The 25,697-nt window shown below is 38.3% G+C and overlaps 2 protein-coding genes across 4 annotated transcripts; one reads left to right on the top strand and one right to left on the bottom strand.

The window, feature by feature from the left end:
- The first annotated feature begins 2,325 nt into the window (after positions 1–2,325).
- xpnpep1 (X-prolyl aminopeptidase (aminopeptidase P) 1, soluble) lies at positions 2,326–22,100 on the top strand. 2 transcript variants are annotated; one of them, XM_059336234.1, is made up of 20 exons: positions 2,326–2,481; positions 5,958–6,082; positions 7,413–7,476; positions 8,034–8,138; positions 9,913–10,005; positions 11,580–11,723; positions 11,868–11,963; positions 13,106–13,187; positions 14,004–14,214; positions 15,925–16,014; positions 16,146–16,196; positions 16,503–16,561; positions 17,334–17,411; positions 17,540–17,611; positions 17,805–17,865; positions 18,421–18,490; positions 19,680–19,853; positions 19,961–20,037; positions 20,526–20,624; positions 20,907–22,100. In XM_059336234.1, the coding sequence occupies exons 2-20, from the start codon at positions 5,966–5,968 to the stop codon at positions 21,024–21,026; spliced, it is 1,863 nt and encodes a 620-aa protein (XP_059192217.1). In that variant the 5' UTR covers positions 2,326–2,481; positions 5,958–5,965; the 3' UTR covers positions 21,027–22,100. The 2 variants fall into 2 exon arrangements, with proteins under 2 accessions (XP_059192217.1, XP_059192225.1); XM_059336242.1 differs by lacking the exon at positions 2,326–2,481 and adding an exon at positions 4,700–5,664.
- si:dkey-246e1.3 (uncharacterized) lies at positions 21,631–25,056 on the bottom strand. 2 transcript variants are annotated; one of them, XM_059336253.1, is made up of 3 exons: positions 24,928–25,056; positions 24,726–24,822; positions 21,631–23,645 (listed from the first exon to the last, which is right to left on the bottom strand). In XM_059336253.1, the coding sequence occupies exons 1-3, from the start codon at positions 25,031–25,033 to the stop codon at positions 23,303–23,305; spliced, it is 546 nt and encodes a 181-aa protein (XP_059192236.1). In that variant the 5' UTR covers positions 25,034–25,056; the 3' UTR covers positions 21,631–23,302. The 2 variants fall into 2 exon arrangements, with proteins under 2 accessions (XP_059192236.1, XP_059192244.1); XM_059336261.1 differs by having other exon boundaries at positions 21,631–23,525.
- Positions 25,057–25,697: the final 641 nt, after the last annotated feature.

Here is a 25,697-nt window from a genome sequence, read left to right as displayed (position 1 = left end):
TTTGTATTCCTTGTGCCATTAATCTGTGATTTTTTCTTTTTCTTTGTCTAAGCCCCTAAACATCTCAGCACATGCATAAATGTGTACGTTCAGCAGGACAGTAATGCTGTGATGCATTTTAAAATAAGTGTTTTATTAATATAAAACTTTTTGCCACTTCAATAGAGCATGAAAAGTGTTTTTATCCTACTTCAGGTCATTTCTGCTCTTTAGTTCATCTGTTTCACTGCTCCAATTCACCTCTGACCTTTTGGAAAAGTGCTGCAGCACATTTAAACCAAAATCCTATTTTAATTAATAACTAATAATTAATTAATTTAATAACATTTAAGATGAAGGACTTATTTGTGGTGAAAAGTGTTTATTATTAACATATCAAGGGCTTATAACTGATCTATAAAACATTTGTTAATTAATAGTATTGATAAAGACAATGATTACTACCTAAATATCTGAAGAAAAAATACACATACACCTCCCATTGCTCTTTAAGATCATGACAGAGTATGAGCCATTATCAAGCTAAAAATTACAAGACTGTAAAGGTTTATCAATGAGTTAAAAAATATGTTAAACTGTTTGTCAAACAAACTGTTAGTAAAGGGAAATGTGAAGCTTCATTACACCAGTGCCTGCTGGGAATGCAAATCATTCATTGCATACTGCCGGGGGAAAATAAATAAATAATTAAATGTTATATTAGTTTGTACATATTCATTGTAGACAAGTTATTTTATTGTTTATTTTTCTATTCTATATTTATGTTCTTGTCTTGTTTTTGTCTCTGCCTTTATATTATTATTTAAAAAGAATAAACCTAATTGGCAATAGACCTAATTCCGATAAAAATACAAAAAACTGAATACTGAAAAATGATATTACCTAGTAAAAGCGTCTGCTAAATGATTAAATTATATTGTTTAGCCTATTGTTGTAATGAGTAGATGACGAATTATATGATGCCTAGTGATGCATTCAAGTGCAGTATGATTTAAGACTCCCCATTAAGCGCCAGTGCATAGATTACAACAAAATATTTCATTTTCTTCAATTGTTCTTTTTGAACTGAAAAATAAACAACAACATAAACAACAACAACGTAGGCTACATACACATACTCACATACACACTGTTATACAGATGTACATATAAACATACATATAAACATTTACACACACACAGTATATATAGCCCTATAAATATACATGCATCTGCCCCGTCTAAGTAATAAGATAAATATAAGAACCAGTAATATTAATTTTTCCTTATATCATTTTGGTCCTAAAAAAACAGGGAGTAGGCTGAAGTAAAAAATACTTATGGTGTTGCGTCTTGTTTTTTGTTTTTTCTTCTTTATTTCACATGAGTTGACAAACACACACACAACACATACATTAAGAACACACATAAGGAGAATTCATGACTACATACATTTACTGAACAACTAAAGTGGAAAAAGAAAGAAAAAAAAGAAAAAGAAGAGGTGACGAAACTTCTGCCATTGTCTGTATTACCGGTAGCCATCTTTGTTCAAACCTGTCTGATTTAACCTGTAACCTTGCTGTGATTTTTTCCATGATAAATACATTTTTTACTCTTTCTCTCCATTCCGTTATACTGGGGAGTTGTGGCTTTAACCAAGAGGCTGTAACTGTTTTCTTCGCTATTAAAAGCAGAATTCTCAGTAACAAAGTCAAATTCCCATCTATAACATTATCTGGGACTATACCCAATATGTACACTGCTAGATCTAGAGCAGGGATGGGCACTGGAGGCCCGGGGACCGCACACGACCCGCACCCTCACTTGAAGTGGCCCTCAGTACAACTACATGCATTTGAGCATGAAATCTTAAAAGTGCTGTGTAAAAATGCACAAAAAAAGAAATTACAGTAAGCTATTTTTATTTGCTTCAAACCCTTTTGTATTCATATTTATACTGTTATACATGCATTTGAGCATGAAATATGTTAAGTTACTGCACAGTAAACATATTTAAAATTGCAGTTTCGTCATATCTGGTTAAGTGCACTGTCCTATATGTGGCCCTGTGGTAGTGTCGATGAAAAGTCAATGCCAAAAGCATGTTTTATTTCATTTTGAATATTTTTCCAAAAATCTAAAATCTTTGGGCAATCGCAAAAAATATGAGTAAAATCCCCCACCAGCCCACAACCCCTCCAACACATCTCAGAAGCATGCGTCTTGTTTGTATCTACGTTTACAGCGCGTCCCAGCTGTTTGGGACTCGGGGTTGTATAATCGTCATTGTGTTGTTTTGCAGTGTGTCTGTATTATTGAGAGAAAAGGAGGCGAGTCTGGATCCCTCCGCGTCTACTGGAGGAAACGCAGCCACGTGACCTGAAACGTCAACAAGGAAATGGCAGCCTCCTGTTTTGTAAATTAACACAAGGTCCGAACTGGTAGCGGAGCGCCTCGTTTTTTAACCCAAGAATCACATTTCCGAGACGAAACCACCGGGTGTGTATTGAGCTTTTTACCGGCTTCATGTGGGGGGACGTTAACGTGAGCTAGTGGCTCCGTCTGCTCGGAGGGATAGGGACTGTTTTCACATGAGGGGGACGCTGGTCACCACACCTGTGTCTACAGACCATTGTCCGGCATTAAAGCGAGCAGAAAGGCGTTTACTTACAGCACTAAAATTAGCTCGCAACTTTAGAAATATCCTACCGGCGTTCAGCCACACCCACTAAAACCAGCAGCCACTCACCGAATGACTCCGTTATTGTTTTGTTGTTATGGTTGGCCTGTTGATAGTGTGTGAATAGAAACAGCCGCCCGTCCTGTTCAAACCAAGCTCTGTGGTTTTTTAATTTCACATCAGATCATCATAATAACCGTTAGTTTATTTTGGCTAGCTAGTGGGTTAGATAAATGCCACGTTCTTCGTACGCAGCAGATTATAATGTGGAGGATTTGACACGTGTCTGCATTTTTTTTTCTTCTTCTGGAGAGTTAATTTATATTGAGAACTCCAACAAGTCCTTATGGCTAAACCTCTGAACTGCTAGCAAAGGGATGGGCGACTTAAATGCTGGTGGGGGCCACATTTTTTCTTGGACAATACCACAGGGCCACATATAGGAGCGTGCACTTAACCAGATATGGTGAAACTGCAATTTTAAATATGTTTACAGTGCAGCAATATAACATATGTCATGCTCAAATGCATGTATAACAGTATAAATAGGAATACAAAAGGTTTGAAGCAAATAAAAAATAACCACTTACTGTGATTTCTTTTTTTTTCAGTGCAAGAACAGCAGACCAACATTAATTGCAAGAAGTCATTTTTTGCAATTTTTACACTGCACTTTGCATTTCATGCTCAAATGCATGTAGTTGTACTGAGGGCCACTTGAAGTGAGGGTGCGGGCCATATGCGGCCCCCGGGTCTCCAGTTGCCCATCCCTGAACTAGCAGGATCATAACCCAGGCTGTTTACTGTGTTTTCATCCTATTCTAGGTCTTGATTTATTTCACTGCTCAAATTGACCTCTGACTAGGGCAGCCTATATTTAGGCAGAATATCGATATATGGTATATATCCCAGAATTTTTATCGCAAAGTGAGAGCAAATGTTCAGTCAAAGTCAAAGCCAAATATTACATGTCACAAGTTGATTTATTGAAACCGTTTATTTAAGTGAACATAAATACTGTATAACAACAGGAGCACCTTTTTTTTTAAATAATCAAAGCTCTATAAAGTGCACATTTAAATAAAAAAATATATTAAATAAAAGCCGCAGCTTGCCTGGAGCAAGGATCACAGTGCAAATTTGAACTGTATTGATATATGCGATACGGTCTAATTCCATATCACATTTATCCAGCCCAGCCTTACCTCTGACCCTTTTGAAAATTGCTGCAGAACACCTAAAGCATTCCATGCCATTTTATTTTCTCTTTTCTTTTCAAATGTGTGGGTAGGCCTGTCACGATTACACATTTTTTAGGACGATATATTTTCCCTGAAATTATCACGATAAACGACAGTATCGTTGCATTGATCTTGTTTTAGTTTTATAACGATATTAGAGCATAATAAGTACATCCTTTTCCACAGCAATGCATTTTTCAACCTCGAGAATATTAAGCATTGGAATTGAAATGTGGAAAAAATAAAATAAAATACCCTACATAACTAAAACAAATAAATAAACTGACCTCCGACCCTTTTGAAAATTGCTGCAGAACACCTAAAGCAACATGCCATTTTCTTTTTTTCTTTTGATATGTGTGGGTTAATGTAAATGAGTTTTTCCATTTTAATTCAATAGAAACAAAAATAAAATGGCAACAACATCTGAAAACATAGCTCAGCATAGACAAAAAACAAACAAACCAGAAAATGAGAGGCTAAAGTTAAAAATGCTAAATTTACATAATCAAGAAATTGTTCATTTCAGTGTAATGCAATCTGCTCAATTATTATTACCCTTACTCGAAACGCTTAACAATGTTAATGTTCTGTTATGTACATTAGACAAAGGCCATTTTGTTTTTAAACAGCCACAGCGTACAGTATCAATATCCGTCCATGATCTAAACCTAACCTCCATTTATGAACAGTTTATTAACATTTATGACTAATTTAAACCCCAGCACAATCCTCATTGAGGATGACAAGACTACAAAGTGTTATCAGATGAGGCTAAATAAAAGAAACCTGTTTAACAACATTTACCGTGAACCACAAACATGAAGTGATTTTGAAATACAAATGAGTCTTCTTTTATCATGATGAAAGATTGTTGATATAATGATGACTTTATATGAGAACATGCAGCTTATTGTAAACTTATTGTCACCATGATCTGTAATAGTCACAATTACATTTTCATCATGAAAATGTACTTCATTACTTTACTACCTATAAAGAATAAAACTCATTAAGATTAAAGAACCGAACCAAATGTGGTTTGAGAGACTGTGATCATAACAGGCATAAATATAACTGTTAAAAGACAAATGAAGCACATATTAAATCATATGGCTTTTAATTTGACATTAAAATGGGAATTTATCATTTGAACAGAATATATTAAATTATTAACTGCAGAACTTACTTTACTTCGCTGGTTTCAAGATTGATAAGTACGGTTTCATTTTAAGAACCGGTTTTTAAAAGGTAACACTTTAAAGTGAACAAGGACATGTGATGTAATAAATAAGTATAAAAATAAATAAATGACTGAAAATGCTACAAAATTGTCTGTCTTGCACACCGCATTAGTTTAGCCTCCACAGATCTCTGCTTGTTATCCTGAATTAGTTAAAATACATTTGAAGAACAGGTCCGTAGAACGAGACTGATTTTCCTAATTCCAACTTGTAAACAGTATTGTTCACCCAATAGGAGAGCTCACTGCAACAGGAGAGAATACTGCAGTGTGATTGGTCGGTCAATGAAAGTCTGTTACACTAACTCTCCCTACAGGGAATGTGAATAATGAGCAGTATCTCCTGGCCTTTGTTTTAGGAGATTGTGACAGTGAAAATAGGTCACAGAGCTGCTACACCAGCCATGTATTATATTCTTTTAATATTTAACTCCTGTGACAGTTGCTCAATCACAATGTTCCAGCAGGTTAAAGATCCAGGTGTGGACTGAGACTTTGAGCTCCACGTTAATAGTCAGGTAGGCTGCAGTCAGTCATTGTCCCGCTCCAGTCACCACAAGTCAACATGACTTCCCAAAAGTCAGGTAATCTGTGGATGATTAATGTGGGTTTGAATAACAGTAGATGAGGGAATGTCTCCATGTTTGGAGGGTAGTTGTGTGATTTAAAAAAAAGATTCCTTAAACCTCACAAATGCCTCGATATGACGCTGTCTGCACTTATTAAGGGATTTGTAGGGCTGTGTTGAAAAATAGAGGAATCAAGAAATGTTCCTGCTTTAATCAGAGTGTCGTGTTCTTTCTCCTCTCAGACACTGCCATGTCTCCAAAGATCACAGGAGAGCTGCTCAGGCAGCTTCGCCAGGCGATGAGGAGTTGTAAATACTTCTCTGAGCCCATACAGGCATACATCGTTCCTTCTGGAGATGCTCACCAGGTAAGAGAGATCAGACACATAACATACGTAGACTACATTCATGTATGTTTACATGGCTAAAGTCACACCTAAACTAGGGCTGGGTAAATCGATTTTATCAGTTATTTTGAATTTACAGTTTGGAATGATGTTTAAAAATCAAACTAGATTTTCACTAAATACCAAGAAAATACTGTACAAGCACCTCATGTAGGATTTTGTGATTTAACAAGCGAATAACAGAAAAAAAAACAGAAAAAAAGTGTTTTCCCTGTTTTTCTGAATTATTAAGATTATTATCTCAGGAGAAAGAGAAGAAAAGTTGGCATGAAAAATAATGATTATATAACATATACATAATATTTCTGAAGTTAGATACCTCCAGCAGGCTCTCCTAATTTCAGAGGAACAGAGCAGGAATTGTTTTCCATGAAATCTTATGTTCATTTAGAAAAAGAGAGTAATCCTTTTTTTAATGAAAATTTCATGTCATGGACTGATTTTAAAATACAAATGACTTGTTTTCTTTTCTCATAATGAAAGATTGTTGATATAATGATGTATAACTTTATATGCGAACATGCGGCTTATTGTAAACTCACCATGATCTGTCATTATAAAACTCAATAAGATCGAAGATTATTTTTTCATGGAAACATTTCTAATAATCTTAATGATTAAGAAAAAAAGGAAAACATTTTTTTCCCCCAAATAATGCAGTTTGATTCCGTAAATGTTGAGTTTTTGTTTACAAAAATAAAACAAAAATGATGATACTTCAAGGATACAGTCCTTTTTTCAAGAGGTGATTTACATTTTTTTTTAAAAGAAGTTTGTTAAAAAAAACAAAACAATTCATCTTTGTTTGTCAATCATTTTTATGGTTAAAGTCAAAACCAATGTTGAATAATTAAGTTTTATGCACTTTATTTTTAAGAAAAAAACATTGATTAAAAATGAATGTGGTGCAGTGTGAAGAAATGAGATATTTTATATTGAGGCCATATCGGCCAGCACTGAGACTCACACAAGCTCACAGTGTTGCAGCTGCACCTCCTGCCTGTTTTACTTTGTGTCCCGATTGACTTCTGATCGTTTCTGTTGACCTTCCCAATTAATTGTAGCCCGCTGCTCCTCCCTTTTCCCCTCTCCATGCACAAGACGTGATGTGAGAAGAGCAGCAAAGGTGGAATTTAAAATGTCTGACTGGTTGATGGCCACTTCACACTGATTGTTAATGAAGCTGATCTCTCTCTCTCTCTCTCTCTCTCTCTCTCTCTCTCTCTCTCTCTCTCTCTCTCTCTCTCTCTCTACCTGTGTCTGTCCCTCTCCGTGCCCTCATGTCTCACAGAGTGAATACATTGCACCGTGTGACTGCAGACGTGAATTTATCTGTGGATTTAATGGCTCTGCAGGTATGTTGTGCTTGTGTGTGAATGGCAATGTACATGCAAGTCATCCAGAGTTCAGATCTTAGGCAGGCAGACAGGTAGCAGAAAAATCTAGGACAATGTGATAAATGAACTTGCATGATCATCCAACTTTAATTCTGTGGATGTGTTCAGGTCTAACCACCCAGATCCAGATACATCATCACATCATCACAATTTAGATAGCAAAATGGATGACGCATTAGTTTTTTATGGTGTTGGCAAAGGTGTACTTTCAGGCGAGGTGACCTACTTTGGATTAAATCGCTGTGGGAAATCAGCCTCATTTCAAAAGACAGTAGAAGAGCTCATTTACTCAAAGACACTGCTGCTGTAATTTCAGAGCATATACTATATATACTATTTTTTGCTTCCCAGAAAAGACCATATAGCCCCTGACCCAGCGTCTTATAGAGCAGTTTATCACTATTCCAGTATTAGCTGTCCTGTGTACTTTCATATCCATCCACTCAACAACCCAGATCCAGCAAAACATCTGTGATTGTAAAAGTAAAATCTGCTCTGTTTGTTGTGATGTGTAGGTACAGCCATCGTCACAGAGCAGCACGCTGCAATGTGGACTGATGGGCGATATTTCCTCCAGGCCAGTCAGCAGATGGACAACAACTGGACCCTTATGAAGATGGGTAAGATTCTGTAATGTCACGAGTCTTTACACCACAGACTGTAGATAAGAAGTGGAAGTAGCCACTAGGGTTGTCACGATAATACATTTTCAACTCGATACTGATACTCGATACTCGATTCCATTTTCGATACCACAAGGATAAAAACAAAGACCCCAAAATTTAACAGAAATATTTTTATTAACAAGAAAAATGCAACATTTAAAAATTAACAGAACCACAGGTTAAATATTTATAATAAAAAAGACAAAAAGAAACTGCAACTATGATAACAAGCTACAGATACTCGATACTTTTAGTTTTAGTATCGATACTTTTTTGAGTATCGATACTTTTGACAACCCTTGTAGCCACTGTGATTTTTTGTCCATCACCATCTTGGTTTTTTGGAGTCAGAAGTGACCGTCTTTGGATGAGAAGGTGGAGCTAAGGTATCAGCTTGTGCTAGTTTGGTTAGCAAGGTGCAAAAAACAAACAGCCAGCTCCTTACACTAGAGGTTGGGGAAAAAATCGATACAGCAAAGCATCGCAATATTTTGCATGGCGATATTATAATGATTCATGGCCATCAAATATTGATATTTAATACCCTCCGTATTTTCGCAGTTTTTTTCTTTCCGGAGGCCATTTCAGGCTCACTTTTAGGAATATACTGGAGATACTGTTATCATATGAAACTGGAAGATCTAAGGAATCTATAGGCACCTTATCGTGTTGGGAAGTTGTCAAAATAAGGCTGAAAAGGCTATGTTTTGATGTTTCATTAAAAAAAAATTCAGATCAATGCAGCTGTTGAGTTGAGGAAAGTTTGAGAAAATGCTGCAATTGTTGTCGTCCATACATGTTTGATATCAGTTCTCTGGGTTTGACTCTCATTGTGGAGGAATAAAAAGACTCAAGTGAGATCAACAGAATGAGCATTTTCTCTTATTTGACAAAACAATCCTTGATTGAATTCATTTTTGTGGACACAAAATGCAGTTAAACAGTTAAATCACAATATATTGTATCGCAATACTCACCATATCGCAAAATGCTTAAAATCGCAATAATATCGTATCGTCACTCAAGTATCGGGATGAAATCGTTTTGTGGGGCCTCTGCTGATTCCCACCTCTACCTTGCAGTGTCTTTTAGTACAGGCAAACATTGAACAAGACATTTTTAAGCAACCACGTAACTTTTATGAACGGAAAACACACTGAAAGGTTCAACGCTGTAAGAGATAAACACGGGCAACACAGGAGAAGCAACCTGCCATTCTTATGATTAGCTCCACCCTAAAGCATACCCTGCTTTACTGTCTATTTTCCTCTAAATGGGACTATAATTTACAAAATAAACATCATGCTGTATTAAACAAGACTTGAAACTAGTGATTGAAGCCATAAAACTCATGAGGAAAATTAAAAGTAGGGTCGCTTTCTCATTGACTTTCATACAGTCAGACTTCTCTTTGCAACCAGTGGAGTCGCCCGCTGTTGGCCATTAAAATGAATGTAAGCTAAAGGCACTTCTGCATTGGCTGAGTAGCCTTCGCATCTCATTGTTAAAGTACTGATGAAAAGACTTGACTGAATCACAGCTAGACTGTAAGTCAGAATATTATGACCTGATTTGAGAATGAAAAGACTGTGCTATTTATGTCTGCACATGTCATTTCAAGACAAAAATAAATCTATAATGATGCTTCATGTTTCTCACTGGTATGAGTCAGGAATATTTTACATCTGTCTTTGATTGTGGTCAATAGTTGTGATTTAATTCTATCCAGGGCTGAAGGAGACACCCTCTCAGGAGGACTGGCTGATCAGCATCCTGCCAGAGAACTCCAAAGTGGGAGTAGATCCTTGGATCATTGCTGCTGGTAAGCTGTAGTACCATTTTCTTTCCAATTACTAGGAAGGTGTACAGTTGTTAAGCTGTCACTCTGATAATAAAACAGCAGGCTGTATTTGCCCAGTTGAAAGCTGAACAACTTATGAGCAGTAAAGTTGAAATGTCTTAGACCCACAAAGTTCTGAGCTGAAAGCTGCTACTCGACCTCCATGCCAAAGACGCTACTGTAGCCAACTCATTTTTTTCAGCCATCCCAACGTGGTCGGAGAGACGTTCTCGACTATTATTACACATTTAAATGGTTTAGTGACATCAGTCCGATATCTAATGAGTGTGTCATATTGGAACATGGTCCCAACTACATCCAAACATTTTCCCGTGAATTTTCTAATAAGAAAAGCTTGATTGAAGTGATCTGTTTCATTCTGATGAGTAAGCTTTTTCAGAATCAACATGGCTCAGTTCAAAATTTTGTTTCAAAACAAAACTTCTCATCTCTCCTCTGACATGATTTTGACATCAGATGATTTACTACCACTACACTTCATAGTGATCAAGCAGAGAGACTGAAGTCTCATCTGTCATTGGATTTAAATGAATGCATAAAAATCTGTCATTAAAAGAATGTATAAAAATAAGACATGTCTTCTTATTAGTCTAAAAATCAAACTTTTTTACAAAGAGATTTGTGGCTTTGTGGAGTTCATCTCATCTTTTGGGGGATTCTCCTTTTTTCTTGCCCCCTAAACATGCTCAGTTTAAAATAACTTTACCTAAAAGCTAAAACAGTGCTGCTTTATGATACCTAAAAAATACTACAATAGATTTTAGAATATAAAAATGTAAAACTTTCACTAGCCCCCCAAAAAGGTCTAAAATAATGCTTAAATATCAAATTAATAGTAAACAGGATTGAATGCACCACCTCGAACAACATGACACGTGCGAAATGCGTTTGCATCTCATTATGCTTCCCTTTTTAAAGCTGGTGCATGACTCTCCAGACCTGTAGGAAAGACTTTGCTGGATATCTAGACCAGGGAAGGGCAACTTAAATGCTGGAGGGGGCCACAATTTTTCATGGACACTACCACAGGGCCACATATAGTACCGTGCACTTAACCAGATATGATGAAACTGCAATTTTAAATATGTTTACAGTGCAGTAACTGAACATATAACAGTATAAATAGGAATACAAAGGGTTTGAAGCAAATAAAAAATAACCACTTACTGTGATTTCTTTTTTTTCAGTGCAAGAACAGCAGACCAACATTAATTGCAAGAAGTAATTTTGTGCATTTTTACACTGCACTTTTAAGATTTCATGCTCAAATGCATGTAGTTGTACTGAGGGCCACTTCAAGTGAGGGTGCGGGCCATATGCAGCCCCCGGGCCTCCAGTTGCCCATCCCTGATCTAGACAGACGTTATTGGTCAAAAACATTTTGCTGTATAATGCACAGTATATTACACAGGTACACTTGTGCTATCATAACACACACCGTTTTTGCTTTCTGCAGAGTCTCATCGTGTTGGAAAGAAAAAATGTCTTCTTCACCAGTGTTCGTGTATCTTAACACTTCTGATGTTTTGTTCCAGATCAGTGGAAGAACATGTCCAAGGCCCTGACCAGCGCAGGACACTCTCTGGTGGCAGTGCAGGACAACCTGATCGATGCCATCTGGATAGACCGCCCAGAAAGACCCAGCACACAGCTCCGCACCCTGGGCTTAGATTACACCGGTACGTGCAAAACACACTTTCTTATCGTTTGTTCCCAAGACCGAAAAAATTAAGTTTTCAGCCAACTGTAACTTGTAACGCAGGTTTTTGAAGGAAATGAATGCACTCACGCTGTGTCAATGAGTCGTGGCTGTCGTCCTCTAGGTATGTCCTGGCAAGACAAGATCACGGCGCTGCGAGCCAAGATGACGGAGAGGAAAGTCACCTGGTTCGCTGCCACGGCGTTGGACGAGATCGCATGTACGGATAACTTTCCTTTTTCAGAAATAACCGCTCCTGTAGTTACCTCTGCCAAAGAGGAACATGGACACAGTAGTGTAAGTGTTGATATGATGCCTTTGAGGAAGAAGTAGCACAATGTGGAGAAGTACATTTACAGGGACATCAGGACAGTATGGGGCTGGGCAATATGGACCAAAAGTCATATCCCAATTATATTTAGGCTGAATATCGATATATGATATCTATCCTGATATTTTATCGCAAAGTGAGAGCAAGTGTTCAGTCAAAGTCCAAGCCAGATATGACATGTCATAAGTAGTTTTATTGAAACTGTTTAAGTGAACATAAATACTGTATAACAACAGGAGTACCTGTTTTAAAAAAAAATCAAAGCTCCATGAAGTGCACTTTTAAATAAAAAAATATCTTAAATAAAAGCCGCAGCTTGCCTGGAGCAAGGATCACAGTGCAAATTTTAAATATATCGATATATGCGATACGGTCTAATTCCATATCACATTTAAAAATATATTGATATATATCGCCCAGCCCTAGGACAGTACAGCCTTTACTCTAATGTTTATGTTTGTTTGACCTTTATGTTGTAACCATACAATATTTGGCCTGTGTGTGTTGGGACACTGTTAATAACTGTTAATAATGCCTAATTAAAAGCCTTGATCACATTAAGTTTTATCAGTTTTTAGTCACTTTTGTGTAAAACGAGCAGCAGCCATACCCAACGTCACTTCTGTTACATAAGTCCGTTCTGATACACGATCACGATCCAAGGACCCAGGGATGCACGGGTGTCCCTCTAGATGCCTGTCTGAGCACATCGTTCACCGTTCCTAATGAGCTCTTGTTTCTGATTGTTCGGTCTGAGGGTTTGTGTTAATTAGAGTAATGCTGATTTTGATTGTCATCAGGAAGCATTCAGACAAGAGGGTTTCAATGGCCGTTAAATTCAAGGGGATCCACTCTGGCATGCACAAAGAATGAATAACTGATATTTAACACCAAACTAACTATACTGAGGTTTCAGTATTCAAATGGATTTTAAGGTAACTTTACTGTTTACGGACATTGTCGCTGCCTTTATTGGATGAAACAAGTCATTTCTTAATATTATTAAATGTTCTGTTATTTCCTTTCCCCAGGGCTTTTTAACCTCCGTGGTGCAGACATCGAGTACAACCCAGTTTTCTTTGCATATGCCATCGTGGGGATGAACTCAATAAGGTAATTAATTTTAACAATGCAGCGATATATTGGTGAGATCAGTGTTCAGTTTATTACCTTGATGGGGTAATTATGGGTCAGTATTTATCAACTGAGAATTTCACCTAATTTTGCAAAAAAAAAAATGCTACTACTAATAATCAAATGAATAACACACACACACACACACACACACACACACACACACTCCTCTTTACATAGATCCCCTTTAAAACTGATTATATTCATTCTCTTTGAGCTAAATATTTTAACCAACTTCAGTCCTGATTATTATTACCACATAATTATTAATTTTCAGTATTTTAACCCTTTAATTGTCAGTTTGTTTACATAATGCCACTATGGATTTTTAAGACAAAACACAATCATCTCTTATTCTCTGTATACTAAATGCAAGGAGGATTTTTTAAATGTATGTCATGTTTTTTATGCCAATGATTAGCAACAGCATTGTTTTTGATGCATTGCCACACAATAGCAATAGTCAAAATTACAGTTTTGCAGCCAGGGCTCAAATTCTATTATATAAATATTGAAAGACTGATAAAACTGAATGAATGATTTTATGCTGCAAAAACTGGTTTTAATCGTTTTTCTATGGGGACACGTTTGTCCTTAAGTGTCTTAGTGTGTTCATTTTAGCTACACGGTTTATTAGAGTTATTATAGAAACTGAGGTTTAGGAGGGAGCTTTATGCCAAATGCTTTAAATCAGACAACAGGATTGAAAAATGACTTGCACCGAAAATTTGAAGGGCAACAATTTCACCTGAATTTACAGTATGTTGTCACTAAACTTCCTTTTTGCCTCTGCAGACTTTTTGTGGACCTAAAGCGTCTCTCGGATCCCGTGTTGAGGGACCACCTGCAGCTGGACTCGCCCAGCAAGCCTGAGCTGAGCATCCACACGTTTCCGTACGAGTCGGTCTACACTGAGCTGCAGGCCATCTGCGCAGCACACAGTCCCAAGGACAAAGTGTGGATCTGTGACAAGGCCAGCTGTGCTCTCACACAGGTCATCCCCAAGGTAAAAATAATTGTCTTTTCCTGGGTCATAAATCTCAAGCTTCATCCTTATCTCTATCTATCAAATGACATATTTTAGATTCTTCCTGTAGTTAGTTCCATCCTCACTAACAACATTGTAGCTCTGCTGGTGGCAGGCAGGATGCACTGGTCTGTTTTTTTCCGTCCTGATACCGAGGCTTGGGCTTTGGGTGTCTGCTGATACTGAGCACTGATCCCATACCAGTGTTTGATTAATAAGCTGTTTGCCTCACTGTGTGCAAGTGACAAGAATCTTTCTTTTATGTGTAAGGCAACATCAGGGTCAACCTGATCATTGCTTTCCTATAGCTTTTGTAGAACACAATCTTAACATAAATGCAGAGATATCTGTTAAACAAATGCAAACAGAACCTAAGCAGGAATTACAATTCTACAATATATTAAGAGTAAGTAAAAAAAATAGAGTAGAATTTAATAGCTTGGCCCAATTGTAACCAATTTAGCTATTTGAATTGGTATCAACCCATTATTTTTCATTTTTCATTTATGCTTTATTTATTTCTCAAGGAATCATTGAGGGGAACCCCCCATTTACAATGGTGTCGAGAGCACAGAGAAAACGAATGAAGAGCAAACAACACAGACAGAACACTTGAAAAAAATTAAAAACAGTTACAGTGAAAGGCAGAGTTATTGATTATCATAGTTTTAAACTGGCCCATAGTTATAATTGTGTTGAGTTTGAGTGAATGTTGCGAGATGTTCCAGGTAGATGCAGCAGAAACATTGAAAGCAGTTTTTTCCAAATTCAGTATTAGTCCGGGGAACATTGAGCATCATTGAGCATGTTGGATAATTACTATGTGACCAGGTACTATGGTGGCATGTCGCCTATCAAGACTTTATAAATGAAAAGGAACCAGTGCATGTCTCATAGATAAAGGTGCCCATCCCACCTTGTTGTATAGAATACAATCATGGGTGGAGTAACTGTCACCAGTGATGAATGCAGAGTGCAGAGTGATAAACTGAGTCAAGTGAGGTGAGAATGGAGGCAGAAGCATGTCTATAGATAACATCAGCATAATCCAGAACTGATAAAAAGACAGCCTGAATGATCTGTTTCCTACAGAACAGAGGGAAGTTTTTGTTTCTGTATAAGTATAAGATTTTTTGTTTTAATTTACTTGTAAGTATGTCAATTTGGAATTTGAATGTGCGTATCTGATCTAACCAGACACCCAGATATTTGTATTGTGAAACCTTTTCAATGCTGTGACCTGTTAAAGTGGTAATATTTAGACCATCATCTGTAATGTGTCTGGTTCTTGAGAATATCACGTATTTGGTTTTGTCTGAATTGAGAACTAATTTCAGATTGATATTGATATCAGTATCATATCGGTTCATAATTTTTCAGACTTCTCAGTGTCGGGGTCATTATTTTTTTATGACCTTAAAATAGTCCTACAAAACCAGTCCTAGTGTGTGTCCTTGTACCAGTGTTTTGTTATTCAGTTGAACTAAAAACAATCAACAGTTAATCCAATAGCCAATTTGTAAAGGCAGACAGGCATTTTCTGTCATCAGCATTCTGTTTCTTGGCTTTCATACTTTGCATAACACTTTGATACAATATGTCTAATACACACAATTAAAAACATTTTACTCTTTCATAACATGGGCTTCTTTTTTAACATTGTAAATGTTTCCTCTTGATCTATTTCAGGCCCACAGGACTCCGATTCCCTACACTCCACTCTGCCTCGCCAAGGCTGTGAAGAACACGACTGAGATTCAAGGAATGAAAATGGCTCACGTAAGAACTGTTGACACGCCTTAAAATCTGTAGTGCACATCTCCTAATTATTGAGTTTGTGACACCACCATAACTTGTCTGATTTTACCTCAAATGAGATATCTGACATCTTCTACGCTTTTCCTCAACAGATCAAAGATGCAGTTGCCCTTTGTGAACTCTTTGCTTGGTTGGAAAAGGAGGTAAATTCATTATTTTTAGATCCACTAGAGAAAATTGATCCTCCAGTCTGTATTTACAGGGTTCCCACATTTAAACATTTTTGTTTCTCAAATCAATGGATAAACTAAAAACGTATCAATAAGCCTCTGCTCGAATGGCACTTTTGTATTGTCATTTTCTAGGACATAGAACTTAAATTGTCAGGGTGAATGTGGGAACCTTGTGTTCAGGCGGAGAGCCAAAAATAACTCTGCTTGCCCTGGCTGATGTTTTTTTTGTTTTGTTTTTTTTAAATCTTTCCGCATGTCCGGCTTATTGTTTTATAGATTCCAAAAGGCACCGTGACAGAGATCTCTGCTGCCGATAAGGCTGAAGAATTACGCAGGTAAGGACTTTTTTACCTGGACCTTTTACACCACTACCACATTTTCCTCACTGTCATGCTCATCCAATTTAACTTCATGTCATCTGTTACGATGGAGAGGCTGCATATGAAAGGTGCTTTTTGGAGCTGTGTTGAGACTATCCTGAAGTTATACCCCCCTCTGCTGGACAGGGAAGTGCAGTAAAATGTCTTCCTAAAAAATAATTTTTGAGCTTTGAGGTCATTCCATACCAAACTCTGCTTGTCCTCACAGTTCATGTTATGGATTTTCTTTAAAGAATAATGTGAAAAAAAACAACTTTCATGGGATCTGATCAAGAATGTTTTCAAATTTGAGCTTAATTTAATAATTTTTTGCAATTATTTGAACATCCATGAAAATTCTTAAATTTTCCAAATTAATATCTCCACTATTTTCAGTTAAAAATGAGTGCTAAATATAACACGTGGAGCTGAGAAAAAAACTATTTTCAGATTTCATATTTTTCCAAGAAGGATTGTTTTAAATTTGTTGATTTATTTATTTATTTTAATTATGGGAAAGTGTTAATGATCTTTGTAGATATATCAAATTGTAAATCTAAATAATTATTTCACTACTATATATAACATCTTTTAAGTCAGACCCTTTATATACCCTGTATATTTTTTGTACATTTTATTATTTCAGTGTACTGAAGAGATCCTGAACTTTAAATGAACATTAAATAATCTGTAGTCCAAATGTCATTGTGAGAATGCCCCCTTCATAATTAGACATTGTCTTTTTCAGTCAACAGAAAGATTTCGTCGGCCTCAGCTTCCCCACAATTTCCAGCGTTGGACCAAACGGAGCCATCATACATTACAGGTGAGTGACGCAGGTGTATTAGATTTGTGTAACTATCTGCTTTCTGTCTTCTTTTTTTAATGAAAAAGTTTTTGCTATCCATTAAAAAAAGCTGACTCTGCCTTTTTCCATGCCATTTTTTCTTGCAGACCTCTGCCTGAAACCAACAGAACTCTCTCCCTGAATGAAGTTTACCTGATCGACTCTGGAGCTCAATATGTGTAAACAGGATCATTATTACATACATCTATTGCATTTAGGCTAACCAGCTGTGCCATTACTTTTCTGTTAATCCGGACAATCCATGCCTCCATGCCTGTTGATGCCAAAAACACAGGCGACATACTGTAGGAACAGTTGTGTGTTTTTGAGCGTTACATACATACATCTACATTCACTCTGTGTCTCCGGCAGTGATGGAACCACAGACGTCACACGCACCATGCACTTTGGGACTCCATCAGCTTTTGAGAAGGTAAGTCTGTTTATTTATTAATGTACTGCTTTTACTGTCATTAAGTCTAATCTCAGGTCTCAGGTTTGATTGACTGAAGCTATTTTGTTGTTTAATTTTAACACATATGTCTGGCCATTATACTGTAGGGCCGCTTGAATATTGCAAAACATTATAATCACAATTACTTTGGTTAATATTGAGATAAATTATGTAACACAATCACTCATTGACTTTGGAAACATAAATCATTTATTGAACTAAAAAAACAAAAAAACAACAGAAGATCTTCCTGAACCTTAAATATAATTAAACTGAAAAATGTATTATAAAACACGTAAAATGTAAAAAAAAAAAAAAAATTGACATAAACAAATCAAATCAAATATATATTATTAGAAGTAATTTATCTAAATGATCTTGTTTTCTTAAAGATTCAAAGCCAAAATTGTGACTGAAAATAAGATTTGATTAATTGCCCAGCTCTATTATACTGTACATTAATTGAATGTACAGTACAGCCATGATTTTATTTTATTTTATTTCCTTATATTATGTGCTCTCTCTTTCCTCTAGGAATGCTTTACCTATGTACTGAAGGGACACATAGCTGTCAGTGCTGCTGTTTTCCCCAACGGAACCAAAGGTGTCGTCCTCTACTATACACTGTTTCTATAATGTGCCAAAGTGTTAAACATGCTTTCAGACAAACGGTGAGACAAAAATAATTAATTCACATCTATATAGTATGTCCTTTTTTTTGTTAGTCTCAGACAAATGAGACAACAGTAAACATTTTGTTGCTAAAGGCATCTTTTTGACCTGTAACTCGTAAACAGGGTTTATTATACCCATCTCCGTCTTCGTCACACAGGGAGAAATAAGGTTACATATTAGTACATTTGTGCATTTATTTTCACTTTTCCAGCATGCACTGAACAGAGGGAAGGGCATCAGTCTGGACAGTAGCCGTGTTTCCTTTAGGGGAAAGAGCAGCCGTGACGGATTAAACACGGGAGACGCAACTGTGGTTGCCGTCACTAACTGTGCACAATGTCCGCTGCTGATCATAAACAAACCAGCAGGGCTAATTATGCACAGCGTCTCCACTGATCATAAACAAACCAGCAGGGCTAATTATGCACAGCGTCTCCGATGATCATAAACATTGTGATCGTGAATTAACCGGCATCGCTAACTGTGCACAGAGTGTCCGTTGCTTGTTGTAAACAAACAGAGATCGCTAAGTGAACACCTCCTGCAGCAGCAGCACATACACACTGTACTGTTATAGAGCTGTAGAACTGTTGTGCTGCATTAGCACTGTGCTACTGTGCACCTCGTTCCGCAACGCCAGACTGCACTATAAAAGCGCAGAAAATCAAGCCTTCACGGGATCACTATGGACGCCCTAAGGCGAAGAGCTGGCACAGATCTTTCCAGCAATATAGCGGGGATTTGCGAGACCGAACCATGAAAGGGGCCTATGTTCATTGTAGTCAAGCGATTGTGACTACTCGTTACTTCGCCAGCTTTTAAAAATGGCACGCGTTGTTGTGGCACCGAGTACTACGTCACATCCCGCTTAGCGTTTTATCCAATCAGCAACCAGGCTTTACCCTGAGGGGGGGAAAAAGTCGGGCCAAAAGACCGCTCCAGACGGCTCATATTCAGATTAGGGGCGTTTCAGCGAGTGAGACCCGCCTCATTCCGGGTATTTAACTGTAATGGAAACACCCCTAGTGTTAACACATTGACAAAATCACAATTTCACATGTGGGCAAAATGTTTCATGACTTTTGGGTGTATAACTTTAGAGTGTGTTTTCTCCCCAGGCCACCTGTTAGACTCGTTTGCCCGTGCAGCTCTGTGGGAGTCGGGGCTGGACTATCTTCACGGTACGGGCCACGGCGTGGGCTGCTTCCTCAACGTCCACGAGGGGCCCTGCGGCATCAGCTACAAGACCTTCGCTGATGAGCCTCTGGAGGCTGGCATGATCGTCAGTGATGGTATGGCAGCAGGCAAAGTGTTCCTGAGTTAGCCAATGAATGTTTGTTTATCTTTTGCTTTTCTGCATTTGATTATGTAAATGCTCAACTCTACTCTTTTTTTCTAGAACCTGGATACTATGAAGATGGATCTTTTGGCATTCGTATTGAAAATGTGGTCCTTGTTGTACCAGCTAAACCCAAAGTAGGTCCTTTAACTGAGATAAAGGCCACTTCATGTTCATAAAAATATGACTCAATAGAGCTGGATGCTTGGAAGAATATGTTTTTTAAATGGGTCACAATATCCATATACTGGTAATCACTGTTTGAAAGACATTATTGTCATTGAGGTGTTCATTATTTATGATTGATAATTAAGCCTATTTCCTCCTAATAAGAAACTATTGAAATGATGACTTCATATCTCAAAATAAGACTTAGTTTCATAAAATATTAACTTTGTGTCTTTTTAGAAAGTTTCTCATTATTTCAAGATGAGTAAGTTATTATTTTCAGTGTTTTGTTATTTTAAGATACTAAGTCATTATTTTACTGACTTAAAGGATTTCTTTTTATCACAAGGCAAGTTTTATCTTATTTTTTTCTTTTCTTGTGCTTCCATAGATCATGACATTAGTTTTAATTGTAAGAAAATTGAGTATGTTTTCCTTCTCTTGTGTGTGTGTTCAGTACAACTACAGAAACAGAGGCAGTCTGACGTTTGACCCGCTCACTTTGGTTCCTATTCAAGTCAAGATGATGAACACAGAGCTGCTCACTCAGAAAGAGGTGAGGGATATCCAGTGTGATTATGTTTAATATTTTAAATTATCAAAGACAAATTCACCCATTAAAAAATGTCTCAAAATGTTTTATTGGTAAGGTAATAAACAGTTTACATACAACAAATCATCAAATATAGCTTACTTGACACAAAATGTGAGAAATAGGAACAATTTAATAAAATGAACTATAATAAAACGATAATGTTCCAAGCTATTTCTAGTACATTTTGCACTCCTAAAACAAAGTGTCTTCATGGTTTGTCGGCCGCTCTTCTCTGTCCTACAGCGAGACTGGGTGAACGAGTACCACAGGAAGTGCCGGGAGGTGGTTGGAGCGGAGATGGAGAGGCAAGGCAGGAAGGAGGCGCTGGAGTGGCTGATCAGAGAGACCCAGCCGCTCGTCTGAGGACTCTGATGCAGTCCGATCCTTTTCCCCAGGGGGTACTGCAGTAGCTCTGCAGTGATAATCGCTTGTGTTTTTCTCATCTTTCTCTGTGTCTCACACTTGGCTTCTTTTGTAAAGCACATTGTATCAGCAGTTTTATTAAAGATCATTAAAAAAAAATCAAGAAACCACTTGTCTATGTTCTCTAATTTGTGTCTCCAACATACTCAGCTTTTCTTGAACTATAACAGCATCATCAACTTGGAAACCCTACATTTATAAGGTCAGTCACATGATCTATCCATCGTACAACACATTTACATAAGAAAAAATACAAAAATAATGTATGCATGATTATAGGAGCCTCTGTTAAACTAGTAGCATAAACCTGTGCTGTGTTGAGTATTCTGTTTCGACTCAATGGTTCTCACCAGAATGCCTGATGTGTATCATTGAGGCCTTACAAACATGAATGTTTCTGAATTAATCCTGCATTGTTCACTGTTCGTTGACTTAGTCTTCCTTCCCAGCCTTTGCTGGCACCTACTACTGTAATTAACTGTCAATCAGCAGATACCATGGCAGGAATGTAGATCACATTGGCGTGCTCATGCAGATACACAAACGGAACGGGTTGATTAATAAAAACAATGCTTGAATGAATGATAGCCACAGTGTACCTTTGTATGTCTTTGAGGGAAGAAAAACCTGTTAGACCTCATATTGACTAAGACTTCTAGTCAGAGATGCCAAGACAGATCTTTGTTAAAGAGTTAATTAAGGTCATAAAGTGTCTGTACATGGAATTCAGAGCATATCGATTGCCTGCACACGGCTCTTAACATGGCAGTGGCTAATAGTGCTAACGCCACCAACAGCCCTAAAAACAGCAACAGTGGGGACAAAGCTAACAGTGTAACCTGAGTGGGAAGGTGGCCACTGCGAATCTGTGACAACACTGTGGGCCGGGAAGGTGGTAACAGAGAGAGCAGTGCAGAGTGGTGCCAGTGGGACACAGATACATTATTGTACTGTCAAAATTTAAAAGGCAGTGGATGAAATAAGCTTCATTTTTGTTTTCTAGCAGGTCACTAGCTTTTAAACACTGGATCCTACATTTCCCATAATGCAGCTTGATAGCATCCCTAGCATCTAATGGTTTTCCAACCCACTTTTTTTCCATATTTCCACATGACAAAGTCCACAACACAACGTCAACTGTGGACTGTGATTACTCTGTGCAGCATGCATGGGAATTCATTACAATGATATATATTTCTTGCTTTTTCTCTGATCATCCAAATAATGCAATACATTTCTTGCTACATTAGTCGCTTTTTAGAGATGAAAGCCCCTTTCATAGTGAGGTCCGCTATATTGTCTGAACAATCTGTGTCGGCTTTTCGCCTTAGAGCGTTCATAGTGATCCTGCGAAGGCGTGATATTCGTGCCCTTTCATAGAGGTGCTGGTGGGAGGAGACGATAGTGACGTGCAACAGAGCAGCAGCAGTGCTGCGCAGTAGCACAGTGCTAATAGGCTACACAGTTAGCTCTGTAGCAGTACAATAATTACATGCTGCAGCAGTATGTGTTCAGTTAGCGACATTTGTTTGTTTACAACAAGCACCAGACACTCTGTGCACAGTTAGCGATGCTGGCTTGTTTACAATGAGCAGCGGACGCAGTGAACAGTGATTTGATGTCTGTCGGATCCAAGTGGGAGGTGTGTGTTAGACGTCACATGTAATGTGAAATATTCCACCTTGCCGGGATGGCCCGTTCATAGTGTTCCCGCTTTCAACAGTCCCACCAATTTTCCATCTCTTCGAGACGTGACAGAGCCGTAAATGTTCCGGCATGAAACGGCACTATGAAAGGGGCTAATGTGGCCAAGAGGGTCTGAAAAGTCACTAAATCAAGTGTTTCCCGAAAGTCACCAATTTGGCAACGCTGCAGCCTAGAAGGCTTAGGGTTATAAATGTGTAGACTCCCAGGCTTCGCTGAGATAACCCTCATTACATCACTATGACATCATCAGGGGTTCTCACACTTGAGCTACAGGACATTAACCTGCTACTTTTACTGGCTTAGTAATGCTCCCATTGAGAACTAACAGAATGTATAATTAAATCTGTGTAGTGCCCCTTTAATGGTCGTACATGATGACATAACGTTTGACGAACACAGCTGCAGGGGTCAGAACTCGGACCTTTCAAATTTCAGTGTCTCTATAGCCCACCTCAGACATTCAGACAACTTCTCCCTCCCGCCCCCACAGCAGAACTCCTCACCACCTTCTAAAGCTGCATGTAAAAAATGGGAGGGTCCAGGACGACACCACTCTTGGGATCATTGGCGTACTCTTGAAAGGACAGCGGCAGCGTCAGTACAGTTTGCTCCTTGGGTTCCTGCAGGGCTTTAGTCCGCCACTCCTCCTCCTCCTCCTCCTTCAGTCCCACAGGCAGAGGGTTACTGTAGATGTAGTAGATCCTGGAGTTGTCCTTTGTTGCCTCGGGTTTCCTAAAGAAGGCGAGAGGGTTCATGAAGCTGGTGGACCTCTTCACTGCTTTGACCGCTACAGGGTCCGCTGGCTCGCCTCGGGTCACTGCACTCTCATACACGTGGGCTCTCTTTGACTGCCTGGTGGAGAAGATGACACTAATTGCTCTAATGACTTTGATGTCATTTCACACACTGCTTGGTTCTTTAAATTTAGATTTCAGCAGGAGGACGACACTCCACTACACTCGTTATAAAAAAATGCCAAGTCTTTGTTTTTCAAGTCACAAGTAAGTCTCAAGTCATTGCCAAGTCGCAAGTCAAGATGGACAAGTCCTACCTCAAGGCAGACAAGTCCCAAGTCAAGTCCCTAATCAAGTTCCAAGTCAAGTCCGAAGTCAAGACATGCAAGTCCTACTTCAAGACAGACAAGTCCCAAATCAAGTCCCTAATCAAGTCTCAAGTCAAGTCCCAAGTCAAGACACGCAAGTCCAAGACAGACAAGTCCAAGGCAAGAAGTCCCTAATCAAGTCCCAAGTCAAGACATGCAAGTCCTACCTCAAGACAGACAAGTCCCGAGTCAAGTCCCTAATCAAGTCCCAAGTCAAGACATGCAAGTCCCAAGTAAAGTTCTGAGTCAAGTCCCAAGTCAAGACATGCAAGTCCTACTTCAAGACAGACAAGTCCCAAGTAAAGTCCCTAATCAAGTCCCAAGTCAATACATGCAAGTCCCTAGTCAAGTTCTGAGTCAAGTCCCAAATCAGGTCCCAAGTCCTAACATTGGGTTATGAATCACAATTGTGCTTTTCACCAAATGTATTGAAATTGAAACATGACAATAATTTATTAAAGTTTATTAAATAATGAAAGCTTCTTTAAACATAACTTTTTTTGTTAAAGCAAGTGCGACTGATTTCAGTGATTAAAACACTAGTGCCAACATTGCACTTTCAGAGCATAAAACATGGCTTGTTAGAGAATATAAATTTATGTAATATTTTCTAGTCAAAAGGCTCAAGTCATAGTGAAGTCACAAGTCTTTTTGTTTGTTTTTTTGTCAAGTTGAGTCTAAAGTTATTAAATTTACACCTTTGGAAGCAACTGTCCCATCTGTTATCAAGGTGGAGGCTGCACTTACCTAATACCCTAATATAAGAGAGAAAGAGGGTTATTTAAAGATGTTTTCAGGGATTATTTTAAAGTGTTCGCAGCATATCTGACCTGGTGCGGTTGTAGCAGACAGTGATGCAGTACAGGCCGGTGATGGTGAGGATACACAAGGCCAGGGCGATGATGACAATGTTAAACACTTTGAACTCTGGGTAGAAGAAGGAAGAAGACGAGACAAGCTGAAACATCAGTTAAACTATAAAGTAACAATGCTGTGAAACCAACTGAACTGATATAAAAGAGTGCAACACACCAAACAGCGCTGTGTTCATCTCCTGGTCATGTAGTCCCAAAGCTGCCGTCCCGTTCAGATGGAGGCTGTCCGCCGTCATGGCTCCGTCCTGTTGGGCTCCACTCATGTTGCTGCCATTGGCTTCCAAAACATGCAGTAAAGGCTGAGCCTCCAGCCTCGTCTCTCTCAATAGAAACCCAGGCCATGTGACTCAAACAGCTCGACTCAGTCGCTGTGGAGACACCCCCTCTTTTGTCAACCCCTCAGTTCAAGATGGACACCCCCTCCTCTCCCTCCCCTCCACTCCCCCTTGTTTACTGCTCATTATTCTGCTCAGAGTTTGGGGGGACACTGAGGGGAGGGAGATGTTGGGTCTTTTATACTGTTTGTAATAAGCTCTGAGTGGTGACCCAAAACTGTTTAGAAAGACCACCAATGAAAACGTTGGAGAGGAAGCAAAGAAGAACTCAATCACAGTCTTGCTGCCATCTGTACTCATGATTAATAATGAAGTTTGTGCACCATGTGACATCTTACTTGTACATTTTTTAAACATATTAAATTAGAGCGTCAACTAACGAATATTTTCATATTCAGTATATCTGACACTTGAAAAAAACACTGAAAATGGGGGGAAAAGGGTCACCCACAAGTCTGAAAGTGTTTTAGTCTGACCAAATGTTCAAAATAACAAAGACATTCAATTTACAATGTCAAAAAAAAGAAAAAGATTCTCATGTTTGAGAAGCTGAACATGATTTAACAATTATTTGTCATGATTTGCACTATGT

This window comes from Centropristis striata, chromosome 1 (genome assembly GCF_030273125.1).
Source record: "Centropristis striata isolate RG_2023a ecotype Rhode Island chromosome 1, C.striata_1.0, whole genome shotgun sequence".
Classification (NCBI taxonomy): domain Eukaryota; kingdom Metazoa; phylum Chordata; class Actinopteri; order Perciformes; family Serranidae; genus Centropristis; species Centropristis striata.
This window is presented reverse-complemented; position numbering and strand designations above follow the sequence as displayed.

Excerpts from the sequence above, each read along its gene's own strand:
- xpnpep1 (XM_059336234.1), top strand. The coding sequence starts at position 5,966 with ATGTCTCCAAAGATCACAGGAGAGCTGCTCAGGCAGCTTCGCCAGGCG. Across the intron at positions 7,477-8,033 it reads TGGATTTAATGGCTCTGCAG|GTACAGCCATCGTCACAGAG; the intron begins GTATGTTGTGCT and ends TGTGATGTGTAG. Across the intron at positions 11,964-13,105 it reads GGCGTTGGACGAGATCGCAT|GGCTTTTTAACCTCCGTGGT; the intron begins GTACGGATAACT and ends TCCTTTCCCCAG.
- si:dkey-246e1.3 (XM_059336253.1), bottom strand. The coding sequence starts at position 25,033 with ATGAGTGGAGCCCAACAGGACGGAGCCATGACGGCGGACAGCCTCCAT. Across the intron at positions 24,823-24,927 it reads GATGAACACAGCGCTGTTTG|AGTTCAAAGTGTTTAACATT; the intron begins GTGTGTTGCACT and ends TCTTCTACCCAG. Across the intron at positions 23,646-24,725 it reads GTCTGCTACAACCGCACCAG|GCAGTCAAAGAGAGCCCACG; the intron begins GTCAGATATGCT and ends CTTCTCCACCAG.